This window comes from Helicoverpa armigera, chromosome 3, assembly GCF_030705265.1.
Source record: "Helicoverpa armigera isolate CAAS_96S chromosome 3, ASM3070526v1, whole genome shotgun sequence".
NCBI lineage: Eukaryota > Metazoa > Arthropoda > Insecta > Lepidoptera > Noctuidae > Helicoverpa > Helicoverpa armigera.
Window position 1 is genome coordinate 13,035,801 of NC_087122.1, and position 12,034 is coordinate 13,047,834.

The window sequence follows — 12,034 nt, forward strand, 5'->3', positions numbered from 1 at the left end:
TGGGAACTATGGTCGCTATTTAATACTCTTAAATTTTTAATAACCTGGAGATATTAAACTCTGCTTAATGCAGCCTTCGTAGAGTGTGTTCTAAGTATCTTCAAGTTTTCACAAATACCCTACCATATCTGAGATAAAAAATACAGTAAAATTAATCTACAACTAACAGTCAACACACCCACAGATTTCAAAGCAGTTCTAATCTCACTACCATTTTCCTTCTTTTTCTACCACATCTAAAAGAAAATAATCCTGAAAACGTTCCTCAATTTGTTAAGATAAGTATGAGGTTAAATAAAACTCTAGTACCATTACACACTAGTGTCCATTTGTCGGTACAGAACGTATTTACAGATTGCCATTACAGTTTTCTAGTACATTGGCTTGAACATTATGGTGGACCGTGAGCGTTAGTTTTTATTTTTACGATTTTTGCAGGAAAATACAAGGAAAACATTGGTTGTGTGTGTGCTTTTGATGTCGAAGGGAATCGTGTAGACTTTTAGTGGAAGTTTTCATTTCTTTTGAGTCTTTTCAAAAAAAATATCTGTTTTTAAATATTACAAAAAAGATAAAGTTAACTAGGAGTTTAAGAAAATGTTGTATGTGAATTCTCTGTTAACACGTTAGTTTTTTATGAAAGTTTCATTTTATTGAACAGTCTTAAAAATAAGAATTAACTGATATTATCTTTGTTACGTAGGTTTTTAGACTATTATTAGATTTATCATTTAGTTCCTTAGGTTTAACTTGAAAACTTGTTGAAACCTGTCGAGAAAGTAGATCTAATCTGATTAAAGGCTCCAGCAGACCGGATGCGTATGCGTAACCACGCGCGTAGTCACGCGCGTAGTTACGGCGTAACCATGAGTTGTAATGTATGGAAATGTATGAGACAGGCCACACCGCTTGCGTAACGTAGACACGCGCGTCGTTACGCAAGCGGTGTGGCCTGTCTCATACATTTCCATACATTACAACTCATGGTTACGCCGTAACTACGCGCGTGACTACGCGCGTGGTTACGCATACGCATCCGGTCTGCTCGAGCCTTTAATCGTACTGAAGATAAAATACTAATAATGCTATTAATTTAGTATTTATAGCTTAAACTTTAAGATAATACATTATATTAACCAGGACATACTTAATCACGTGACGGAAAAATACAAACCAAAAAATTGTCAAAAAAACAAAATAGGTAGTTTACGAAAATAGTTGCTAGGTGCAGCACTATACTCTCGGCCTTCACGGGTGGCCTCTGATTGGTCGTTTAGGTCTCAATGGCGGGTTCCCGGCGCAAGCGCACTGAGACTGTCTACAAAACACACTGCGTCATCGGCTGTTGATCCGAACGGACGTGTCATAATATTTAAAAATAGAATTTGAGATGTATGTTTTGATAACAGTTTGATAACGTGATTATATGATTATTTATTGAAGTGGATATAAATACGGCTGTCATTCGTAAATCAGCTGTTATTAGATAAAATATTCCTAGTTCTCGTTTTGTGTTAGAATAAGGTAGGTAAAGGTCACGATTTATTTAGTGTTAATCTTTTTTTTTGTTGTTTTGATTCTATAAAGCGCATTTTATTTATTATTTTATCTAGATCTTTTTGGTGAAAATAAATCAAAGTATGTACATTATTTAAAAAGAGTGTATGAATTAAATTGTAAAAGTGTAAATTATATGTTAGAATCGTGTTTATTATGAACTTCATTCTAAATGGATTTCGTGCCGTAAATACGTTGCCATGGCAGCAAAGCAAAATAATAAAACAAATGCCTAGTAACGGTTCGGAAAACTGAAAGTGTTTCCTGATTTTTTTAAAAACTGAAGTTGTTTTCATTGGTGACTTTTATTTTCGTAATCTTTGACGTTTTTTTTTTTTAATGAATAGATAATAAATACATCTTTTCATTCCGGGAGTATAATTAACATCAAGGATGGCTTAGAAAAATGTACACCGTACCTACTAATTATAATTTCCCCTCAGTTATTTCTAATCAAAGCCACAGTATTAGCTTCGTTAAGATTCTTTTGACACACTTTCTTTAAAAAAAAGCTGCGATATTTTCTTAATGTAATAATTGTATTTATTTTGATATAATCCCAATTTTATTTGGGGTCGGCGCAGCATGTTTTTTTCTTCCATGCCATATGTGTCATCATTAATAAAAATAATATTCTTTATAATCTTCTAGATGGCAGACCAAGGATTTCTGAAGCCTACTCCAGGCTTCGCCACCACAGCAATACACGCTGGACAAAGTTCAGATAAATGGAAATCTTGTGCTGTAGTGCCACCCATCGTGATGTCCACCACCTTCAAGCAAACTCCTGAAGGACATACTGTAAGTTCTTTACCAGTTAACATATCTTCGTTTACAAGATACCTATTCGTTGGTAACTAGCAGAACTAACAGACAGAACCAGCAGTTTCAATAAAAACGATCTAGGTACTTAATGTAATTCGAAACTCAATTGACGTACAATCGAAAGAGAACATTGAAATTGTAGCGTTACTACACAGCTACACAGTCCTGTCCTACTAATATTATAAATGCGATAGTTTGTATGTATGGCAAAAACTACTGGACGTATTCTAAAAATTGACAGTAGTTCATGTAGCTTGTACAACAAGACAACAGGCTACTTTTTATCAAGTGAAAATGATATATCTGAATGAATGATTGTTTGATCTAATTTTATCTAAAAGTAACGAACCGTTTCGAATGAAATTTGGCATGGAGATAGGTGATCCTTGTGACAATTTATCCATGTTAGAGACGAACTTCTCACGAAACGTGAACAAAGTCGCAGCCACATCTATCCATAACATGTTTCTGATGATTCCCAGGGCTACATCTATGGCAGATCGGGCAACCCAACGCGCCACACTTTGGAGGAGTGCCTAGCAGGAATCGAGGGTGCCAAGTATGCTTACGTATACTCTTCAGGCCTTGGGGCGACCACTACTATCTGCTCGCTGTTGGAAGCGGGAGATCATATTCTGTCTATGGATGACGGCTATGGCGGTACTCATCGGCTTTTGAGGTAATTTTAATAAAAATTGTAATCTGCGCACCCGGTTAATAAGTAGCACAAAATTCTTTAGTGGCTTTAATTATGCACATGCTTTTGTTAATGTGGGATGAACAGTTAATGAACAATTTGTTTAATTTTCAGCCAAGTCGTAACTAGAATGGGAATTGAAGTCTCATTTACAGATTTCACAAAACTCGAAAACTTAGAGAAGAATATCAGGAAAAACACCAAGGTGAACATTTCTTTATTATAATTTTTTGGATTGAATCCTTGCTAATTTTAAAAATGCGATAGTAACTCTGTCTGTCTGTTACGCTTTCACGTCTAAACCACGGAACTGATTTTAATAAAATTTGGTACAGAGATAGAGTTGACCTTGAGAAAGAACATAAGATAGTTTTTAACCCAGACTTTTGAATAATTCTATCGATCGATATAACCGAACTAGACGCGGGCAAAGCCGCGGGCGGAAGCTAGTATGTAGATAAATTGTTTTGAACACAGGATCCATTTAATTAGGGAATTAAGTCAAAGTTTTTTTCACCTAACAAAAATCGCACGACAACAGCCAGAAAGTAGTATTAGTACATAGGTGATAAATTATCACAGTTGATCAACATTTATTTTTGGTTGTTATGATTATGATTAAATAATCACGCTATGATATAATGTAGACATAATCAATCTTAATATCACTGAAGTATTTTCATTGATTGAGTCACGCGCTTTTATACCTACTCTGGTTATTGCACAAGGTTTTCTCAGTGATTAACTAAAAATTTCATAATATATTTTTATCCGCAAAGTTAAAACAAAAATATATGACATGCCTATTAACAAATACATCTTAACAAATTTCATCCAAATGGCTTGAGCCGTTTCCAAGATATTTAACAAATTGCAGATGACTAAGGATCATCCGCTGTTCACATGACACTTTCTCATTGTTTTCACAAACATAATATTATTGTAATGCATTCATATTCACAATTAGAGCATTCTCTTACTCATTATCTTGTTTTGTTTTGAGGTCAAAAAGGTACACAGAAAGCATTCAATTGCACAACGATTATTGTAGAGAGAACTGCAAAAGTCCATTGAGTGATAGGCTAGGTTAACCGCTCTTTCACACTGGCATGTTTTTGTCGCGCGTTATAAAATCGATCGTACATATTCCGAGCTGTAAAAAACAGTCGTCCGATTTAAAAACATCATATTTTACACAGGTAGTTGTCAATTGTTTGTTAATTGGCAATAGCAAGCCTTCTCGTAGAGCGTCACCTATGCTCGGGCCCTCCCCGTGAGTAGCGGCATACCCGTATGCCGTGAAACCAATTGCTACACCACGATGACAAGTCAGAGAATTCACAACTTTGGCAGTCCACTCTCAAAGTCCGCTCTGCGCGTCATCTCGATCAACATTGAAGGGTTCTCACAGGACAAGGCGGATATACTCTCCGACCTATGCCGAAACACGCAGTGTGACATCTTATGCGTGCAAGAAACCCATCGAGATGCCAACCAGAGCCGACCACACATACTCGGACTGTCGCTTATCGCCGAGATCTGTCACCCGAAGCACGGTAACGCAGTGTTTGCTGCTCCCGGCGTAAGCATAACATCAGCTCAGTGCGTTTCAACCGATGGCGGTGTTGAAATCATCACAGTGGTCACTGGATTTTGCTCAGTCACCTCCGTTTACAAGCCGCCAGGCTCACCTTTCCTTTTCGAGGCTCCCGATAATTTCAACTGTCAGCAAATTAAAGTGGTCGTTGGAGATTTCAACAGCCACAGTTTAAACTGGGGCTATCGAAGTACCAATGCGGACGGTCAGGCGGTCGAGGACTGGGCAGAACTGAACGACTTGACTCTGATCCATAGCCCAAAAGATCCACCTTCTTTTAACAGTGGACGTTGGAAAAGAGGCGGACCTCATCTACGTTAGTTCCAACATCAGCTCTCAGTGCAAGAAACTCGTCTGCCAACCCATTCCTCGCACCCAACATAGACCTATAATGTGCACTATCGAGCCTATTGTTCGTCCCATTACAGTACCTTTTAAACGCCGCTTTAATTACGGGAAAGCTAACTGGGAACAATACTCGGAGTCCATCGATACTGCACTTTTCAATCTTCCGCCAATGCCACAAAATTACGACCGATTTGTGGACATTGTAACGACCACAGCAAGAAAATACATACCTAGAGGCTGCCGCACATCTTACATCCCTGGACTGTCGAAGGAGTCCACAGAGCTGTTAAAGCGATACGAACAATCGTTCGACAGAGACCCTTTCTCTGAAGACACTCTGGAACTGGGTGAGAATCTCCTTTTGGAGATTAGCGAAGCCCGGCATGATAAGTGGATGGAAACCGTTACCAACATCAACATGACACACAACAGCAAAAAAGCTTGGACTACTATCCGGAAGCTCACCAATGAAGCTCCACCAGCTGTGTCACCGAGTAAGGTAACGGCCAACCAAGTTGCTCATCAGCTTATCGTGAACGGCAAGCCAGAACATCGGCTTGGCAGAGTCCCAAAAGTGAGATATCCAGAGAACACTAGTGACTCAACCATCTGTCAGCCTTTTAATCTTGCTGACATCACTAGTGGAATAAGGGAGCTTAAGCGCGGCAAAGTCTCTGGAATGGACAATATCTCAGTGGAGCAAATCCAACACCTAGGCCCTGTTGCGGTGTCGTGGCTGCTGGAGCTGTTCAACAACTGCATGACATCAGTAGGGATCCCCCGCCTCTGGAGGAAAGCCAAAACCATTGCTATTCTAAAACCGGGGAAACCTGCTGATGATCCTAAAAGCTTCAGGCCAATTTCTCTCCTGTGCCACACTTTCAAGCTATTTGAAAGGTTAATTTTAAACCGCCTTGTTAGCCTGGTCGATCCAAAGCTGATACCGGAACAGGCTGGATTCCGACCTGGAAAATCATGCTGCAGCCAGACCCTCAACCTTACCCAGCACATAGAGGACGGCTTTGAAACCGGCAAGGTGACAGGCACTGTATTCGTCGACCTTTCTGCGGCTTACGACACTGTCAACATTAAACGCCTGCTGTGGAAGGTGGGCGAACTTACTGGAGACCGTAAATTTGTCGGGGTCCTTGGTGAGCTCCTCCAGAATCGCCGGTTCCAAGTACACCTTAGCTCCGATAAAAGTCGTTGGCGAGCCCAAAGGAATGGCCTACCCCAAGGCAGCGTCCTAGCTCCGTTACTATTTAACATCTACACCAACGACCAACCATCTACCCCAAACACGACTCGCTTCCTGTACGCTGATGATTTGGCCTTGACATCACAGGGATCTTTTGAGGAGGTAGAGGAAAACCTAAATAAGGCACTCGAAGACCTGAGTACCTATTACCAGGAGAACGCCCTAAAACCAAACCCCTCAAAAACTCAGTCGTGCGTATTCCACCTGCGCAACAGAGAGGCGAGTCGAACCCTTAACATCCAGTGGCGAGGTGTACCAATCAGTCATTGCAAGCTACCAAAATATCTGGGTGTAACTCTTGACAGGTCGCTCACTTTCAGGAAAAACTGCGAGAATATCAAGCAGAAAGTTGCCTCCCGCAACAACCTGTTGCGAAGGCTGACGAGCACGACCTGGGGAGCCTCACCAACGGTGCTGCGAACCACTGGCCTGGCACTCTGCTACTCCGCGGGCGAATATGCGTGCCCAGTGTGGAGTCGTTCCGTTCACGTTGGGCAGGTGGATGTAGCACTGAACGAAACGTGCCGCATTATAACTGGCTGCCTCAAGCCGACCCCGTTACAAATGCTGCATCCACTGGCCGGCATTGCCCCACCAGATGTTCGCAGAAGCGTAGCCTCTGGCATCGAGAGAGCCAAACTCGAAACAGACCAACGACACCCCATGCACAATTACACCCCTGCGCCACAACGGCTTAAAAGCCGCAGGGGTTTCTACAAAACCGTTGCTCCTGTCGATGGTGAGGCCTCTCGTGCCAGACGGGATCTTTGGCAATCGAGGAGTTTACTGCCCTCCCCGTTTGTCCCGCTCTTAGAAAGTCTCCCTCCTGGACACGATCTCCCGAGAAGAGTCTGGCAGTCTCTAAACAGACTCCGAACACGGGTAGGCCGGAGCAAAGATAATCGATCCAGGTGGGGCTTCGCGGGCGGGGCGGACCTTGGGTGCGAGTGCGGGGCTGCCGTGCAGACGATGTCCCACCTAATCGCATGTCCACTGTGCCCTGAAACCTGCTCGCGGGAGGACTTAATGAGCGCATCCGGCCGTGCTCTCGCTGTGGCGGAATATTGGGCTGACATAGTGTAGTCTCATATGACATGTCATCGACTCGAAAGAAGAAGAAGAATTCGAAAAACTGAACGGAAAATACGCTGTGAATATGATACGGTGTGAAAGCGCTATAACTTGTTCACTAAGCTGCTCTCTAAAACTGTTTTATTTTTATTTTTTTTTAGATGATCTGGATGGAAAGCCCAACAAACCCTTCATTAAAGGTAGTAGATATCGCAGCGGTAGTCAAAATCGCAAAAAGCCTCGGTGACATATTAGTAGCGGTTGACAATACATTCCTTACGTGTTACTTACAAAAACCCCTGGATTTTGGAGCGGATATTGTGATGTACTCCATGACTAAGTACATGAATGGTCATTCTGATGTCGTTATGGGCGCCGCTGTGGTCAATGACGCAAAATTGGCTGAGAGACTCAAATTTTTGCAAAAAGGTAAGTTTCTAACATACCTTCTTATAGCTGTTAATATTCTACATGGGTGCTACTTAAAACATCTGGATATATCCACTCGTAATTCCATCCAAATCGATGTAGCCGTTTTGCTGTGTAAATTCTACAGATAGAAGGACGATGAAAAAAATTAGTTTAGGTATTACTCAACTATTATTATTCTTACAGTTGACCTTGATACCGTATTATGAAATGTCATTAGCACCAATTTACTTATCAGCACAATCCAGATATACCTAAACGTATTAATAGATTTACTATTGTAGATAATTACTATGTGTAAACAAGATAAGGAATTGGTTTGTTGTACTGTTTTGTTGCACTTGCATTCAGGTATATACAGTCATGGACACATAATTAAAGACACTGTTGGAATCTTATTTGTTCATCTGTATTTCTTTTTTCTGATTGCTACTGGAACTTTATTTTCTATTTTAAAATATTTAAGAGGGCATTGTGAAATATTAAAACTAAAGACTATCTTCGGTGATCCTTCGCGACAAGTTTTTTTTCGCTTTATCCGAATCTCGAGCGGTATGAACCATAACGTGGCCTGGCCATATAATTAAAGACACTCCATTTGCTCAGAGGAAGAAATGCAAATTATTAATATTATTGATGGTACTTTTCTACAACAACATTCCCTACACTATAAATAAGCATACTAATGAGTACTAATATTTGGTTTATTTCCTTTTACCTCAATGACAGCACGACATCCCTAAGCGTGCAAGCGGTCAGTTTTGTTTTAAGTCGCTACGGGAATTTTCTTCCATGCTTCATAAAAATCTGTGTAAAATTGATCAATGTTTCATAGATGACTTATCGCCATTGTGTTTTCTGGCCGATCACCAGTTTTTTTTCTATTAAATTTGCGATGGGCCAAACCAAAACCGTCATAAGTTGCTCGATCAAAGAGTCCTTTTTACTACTCTTACAGTGTTTTTCAGAACTTTTCTAATTTGGAAAGCGCTAAGGACCGGTAAATTATGCTTAGCATATAACAAAATGCTATTTCTAAAATATTATAGTACTTGAATTCGCCTATTTTTAATAATATCTTTCTAAAAGATCACCACACCAAGTAGTGGAGAGAAGCCCCACACTATTACTTTTTCGCCTCCTATGTTTGAGAACTTTCTTAGTGTATTTTGGTTCCATCTCATGTTTTGGAGGCGACTAATTTCGATACATTATTTTAGAATTATTCGTATCCCTTTGTTTAATGAGAAAAAAAATACATTTCTGAACACTTGTTAACTGCACCTTTCACATTTGATAGAAATAGCCAACTACAGTATGGACACGCGGTGCTTTTCCAAAAGTTACATCTTCCGATACCCATGCCTTACAGCTTTTCCCGACCCGGTTGTAGTCTAAAAGTTCTGCAGACACAATTGTCGTCCTTTAGCATCAGATGACTCCCAAAAACCAGTACCGAATCATGTAAATGGTTCACTATTTGCCTATAGCACCGCCTTAAAGTCTGTTTGCGGACAAGTTTTCCTTGGGGTCGGTTTTGAGTTGTTCTCAAACCATGCCTTTTTAGTGCCATTGATAAGAAATCTTTAATAATAAATTTATTACCATGTCCTTACTACAGATCAAGTGGTATGAATAAATCCGCATGTCAAAATATAATATTAAAAAGCCTAAAACATTTTACTTACCAGAATTTTTGTTCTAGTCTTATTGATAGGACTAAAATGAAAATTTTTAATGAAATAAACCTAAATTATTACCTAATTCGAGTTTTCATAAGTATTTTACTCACTTCTAAAAAAAAGTATGGCAACTATTTGTATCTTTCGTTTTTTTTTATTCACTGGGCTTTAACTGTCTTTAATTAGCTGACCAGCCAAGTATCAGCTACAAAAGTTAGTGTTAATTTCCCATAGAGCTTTATATCTAAAGTATTAAAGAAAGAAAATATTTTTTGTCCTTAATTTAAAGAACACAATGTAATGTTTGTTTTAATAATTATTACACTATAGTTTATACCGTGCTTAAGCTCATGTCAGTACCATAACTATTTATTTCACTTCGAGTCGGGGGTGTCTTTAATTATGTGTCCATGACTGTATATTTTAGAGTTCCTTAGCTGTCCACTGTTTGTTTTTTTTTATTTCCTATACATTACGTGGGAACCATTTCTTTTTTGTTTTTAGTATCTTTACTAAAATAACAAGACGCCTGTTCATTCGTATAACCCCAGGCTGTATCTAATGATCCGTAATAGTCATGTATTTGAAAGCACAGACAAAGTATTTATATGGCCACAACAAACACCTACTGTATATACTATACTATACACTAACCGTGATTGACCTTTTTTTTCTATTAATTAAAATGGTGATTTCACCTTTCCAGCCATGGGTGTCGTGCCCTCCCCTTTCGACTGCTACCTGGTGAACCGAAGTCTGAAAACCTTGGCTCTGCGTATGGAACGTCACAAAGCGTCATCCTTGGCCATCGCCCAGTGGCTGTCGAAGCACCCTAATGTTACAGAGGTCATGCATCCAGGTACGTAGAACTTATTTGGTTAGACTTTTTGTCCGAATAAAAAAAGGAGGAGGTTTTTTATTGGACTGTATGTTTTTCTTGTTACTAGGTTTTAATATTTAGAGAATTATTCTGTTTCAATAGGAAAGGGTGTAGGTATCTTCTTGTAATGTGGTGCCCTTGTCACCAAGCCAGGATATGTTGATGGAAACCCTAAACAATCGAAAATAATATTCTCGAATATTGTAGGAAAAACATCCTGATTATCTCTACCAGACTTTATAGTCGTGTGTATGTCAGGTAATTCTACTACAGCCGCTTTCGGCAAACCCAACATAGTTTAGGAAAAGCCTAGGCAGATGAAATATTAAAACTTTTTTTGCAGGATTACCATCTCATCCACAATATGAAATTTCCAAAAGACAGACTGCTGGTCACTCTGGGATCGTCAGTTTCATTCACACAGGAGGCCTGAAAGAGTCCAAGAAGTTCATGAGCTCCTTGAAAGTGTTCATCTTGGCTGAAAGTCTGGGCGGATATGAAAGTTTAATTGAATTGCCGTAAGTATTCTAAATGAAACTACCAAAACATTTTTAATATTTTAATAGTACTTAGGTACTCAGCTCTCTTTCTTACATTACAAAAAAAAAAATCAATGAGCTAATTTGCTTATTTTTTTATTTAAAAGCGGTTCCATGTAGTTTCACTCTTGTCTCGGGAGGACGATTTTCATCAACCTGTTAAAAAGGAGGCCGAGTCCTTTCTCAGTCCTTAGACTATCTGTGTACCCTTTATGCCTTTAAATCAGTTCGGTAGATTTTTCATGAAAACTACAGACATACAGATCTACTTTCACGTTCATAACACAGCTACCGTTATTTTTCTCTCATAAACAGTTTGTACACTTATCTACAAAGTCTTCATTTATAATTTCCAGTTCGTTAATGACGCATGCGTCAGTGCCAGCAGAGCAAAGAGCTGAACTCGGCATCTCGGACGCGTTACTAAGACTCACAGTAGGCCTAGAAGACGTTGAAGACCTCATTAAAGACTTGGAACAGGCGTTTAAGGAAACATTCTAATGTCAAAGGAATGTAAACCTTGTGTACTAAGACTTATGATTGCATTTGTTTTTGATGGAAACGTTTATTTTTGTACTGTTAATTTTTGTTTACTATTATAGGATTTAAAGCATAATGACTTGTATAATTTTTTCCCCACCTCAGTCATAAAAAGAAAATTAATTGTTAATGAAATGAAATGGTTAAAGTTTCATTTTTCTATTGAGCATTAAGTATTTGAGCTACGGCTTTATTGTATCGTAATAAAAAGTTTTAAAGTGTGAAAAAATAACTATGACGCGAATAGTTTGTTCTATTCCAGATTTTTCTTCAAGTGTAATTTTATTTTAGCCCACGAATCCTTAAAGCGTGAACAACTCGCTTGTTAATCCTTGTTTCTCTTTCCCCATATACAGAACATCATAAAACAATTCATTTGTCTGTACAAAGTGTTCCGGGAACATAGGATTGCAAGCTCTTAGTTCCTTGTTTATGGTTATCAGGCTTATTACTATTTAGTGGCATGTGGAGTATTGTCCACAGTTTTATCTGGCCTCATTTTGGTTTTATTTTAGCCCTGTTAGGTATGTAAGAAATTCTAAGGGTTTTCTTTATTTAATTTTGTGGAAATGCCTTAATGTGGTTCTACGAAATAAGTAGTTTTCTCATAA

General features: G+C 39.1%; 1 protein-coding gene across 2 annotated transcripts; it reads left to right on the forward strand.

The window, feature by feature from the left end:
• The first annotated feature begins 1,268 nt into the window (after window positions 1-1,268).
• On the forward strand, window positions 1,269-11,499 carry LOC110379322 (cystathionine gamma-lyase). Of its 2 annotated transcripts, none has more exons than XM_064043732.1 (8): window positions 1,269-1,392; window positions 2,209-2,358; window positions 2,865-3,061; window positions 3,194-3,284; window positions 7,515-7,782; window positions 10,171-10,323; window positions 10,688-10,862; window positions 11,240-11,499. In XM_064043732.1, exons 2-8 carry the CDS (start codon window positions 2,209-2,211, stop codon window positions 11,382-11,384), a joined length of 1,179 nt encoding a protein of 392 aa, XP_063899802.1. In that variant the 5' UTR covers window positions 1,269-1,392; the 3' UTR covers window positions 11,385-11,499. The 2 variants fall into 2 exon arrangements, with proteins under 2 accessions (XP_063899802.1, XP_063899801.1); XM_064043731.1 differs by having other exon boundaries at window positions 1,382-1,524.
• The last annotated feature ends 535 nt before the right edge of the window (window positions 11,500-12,034 follow it).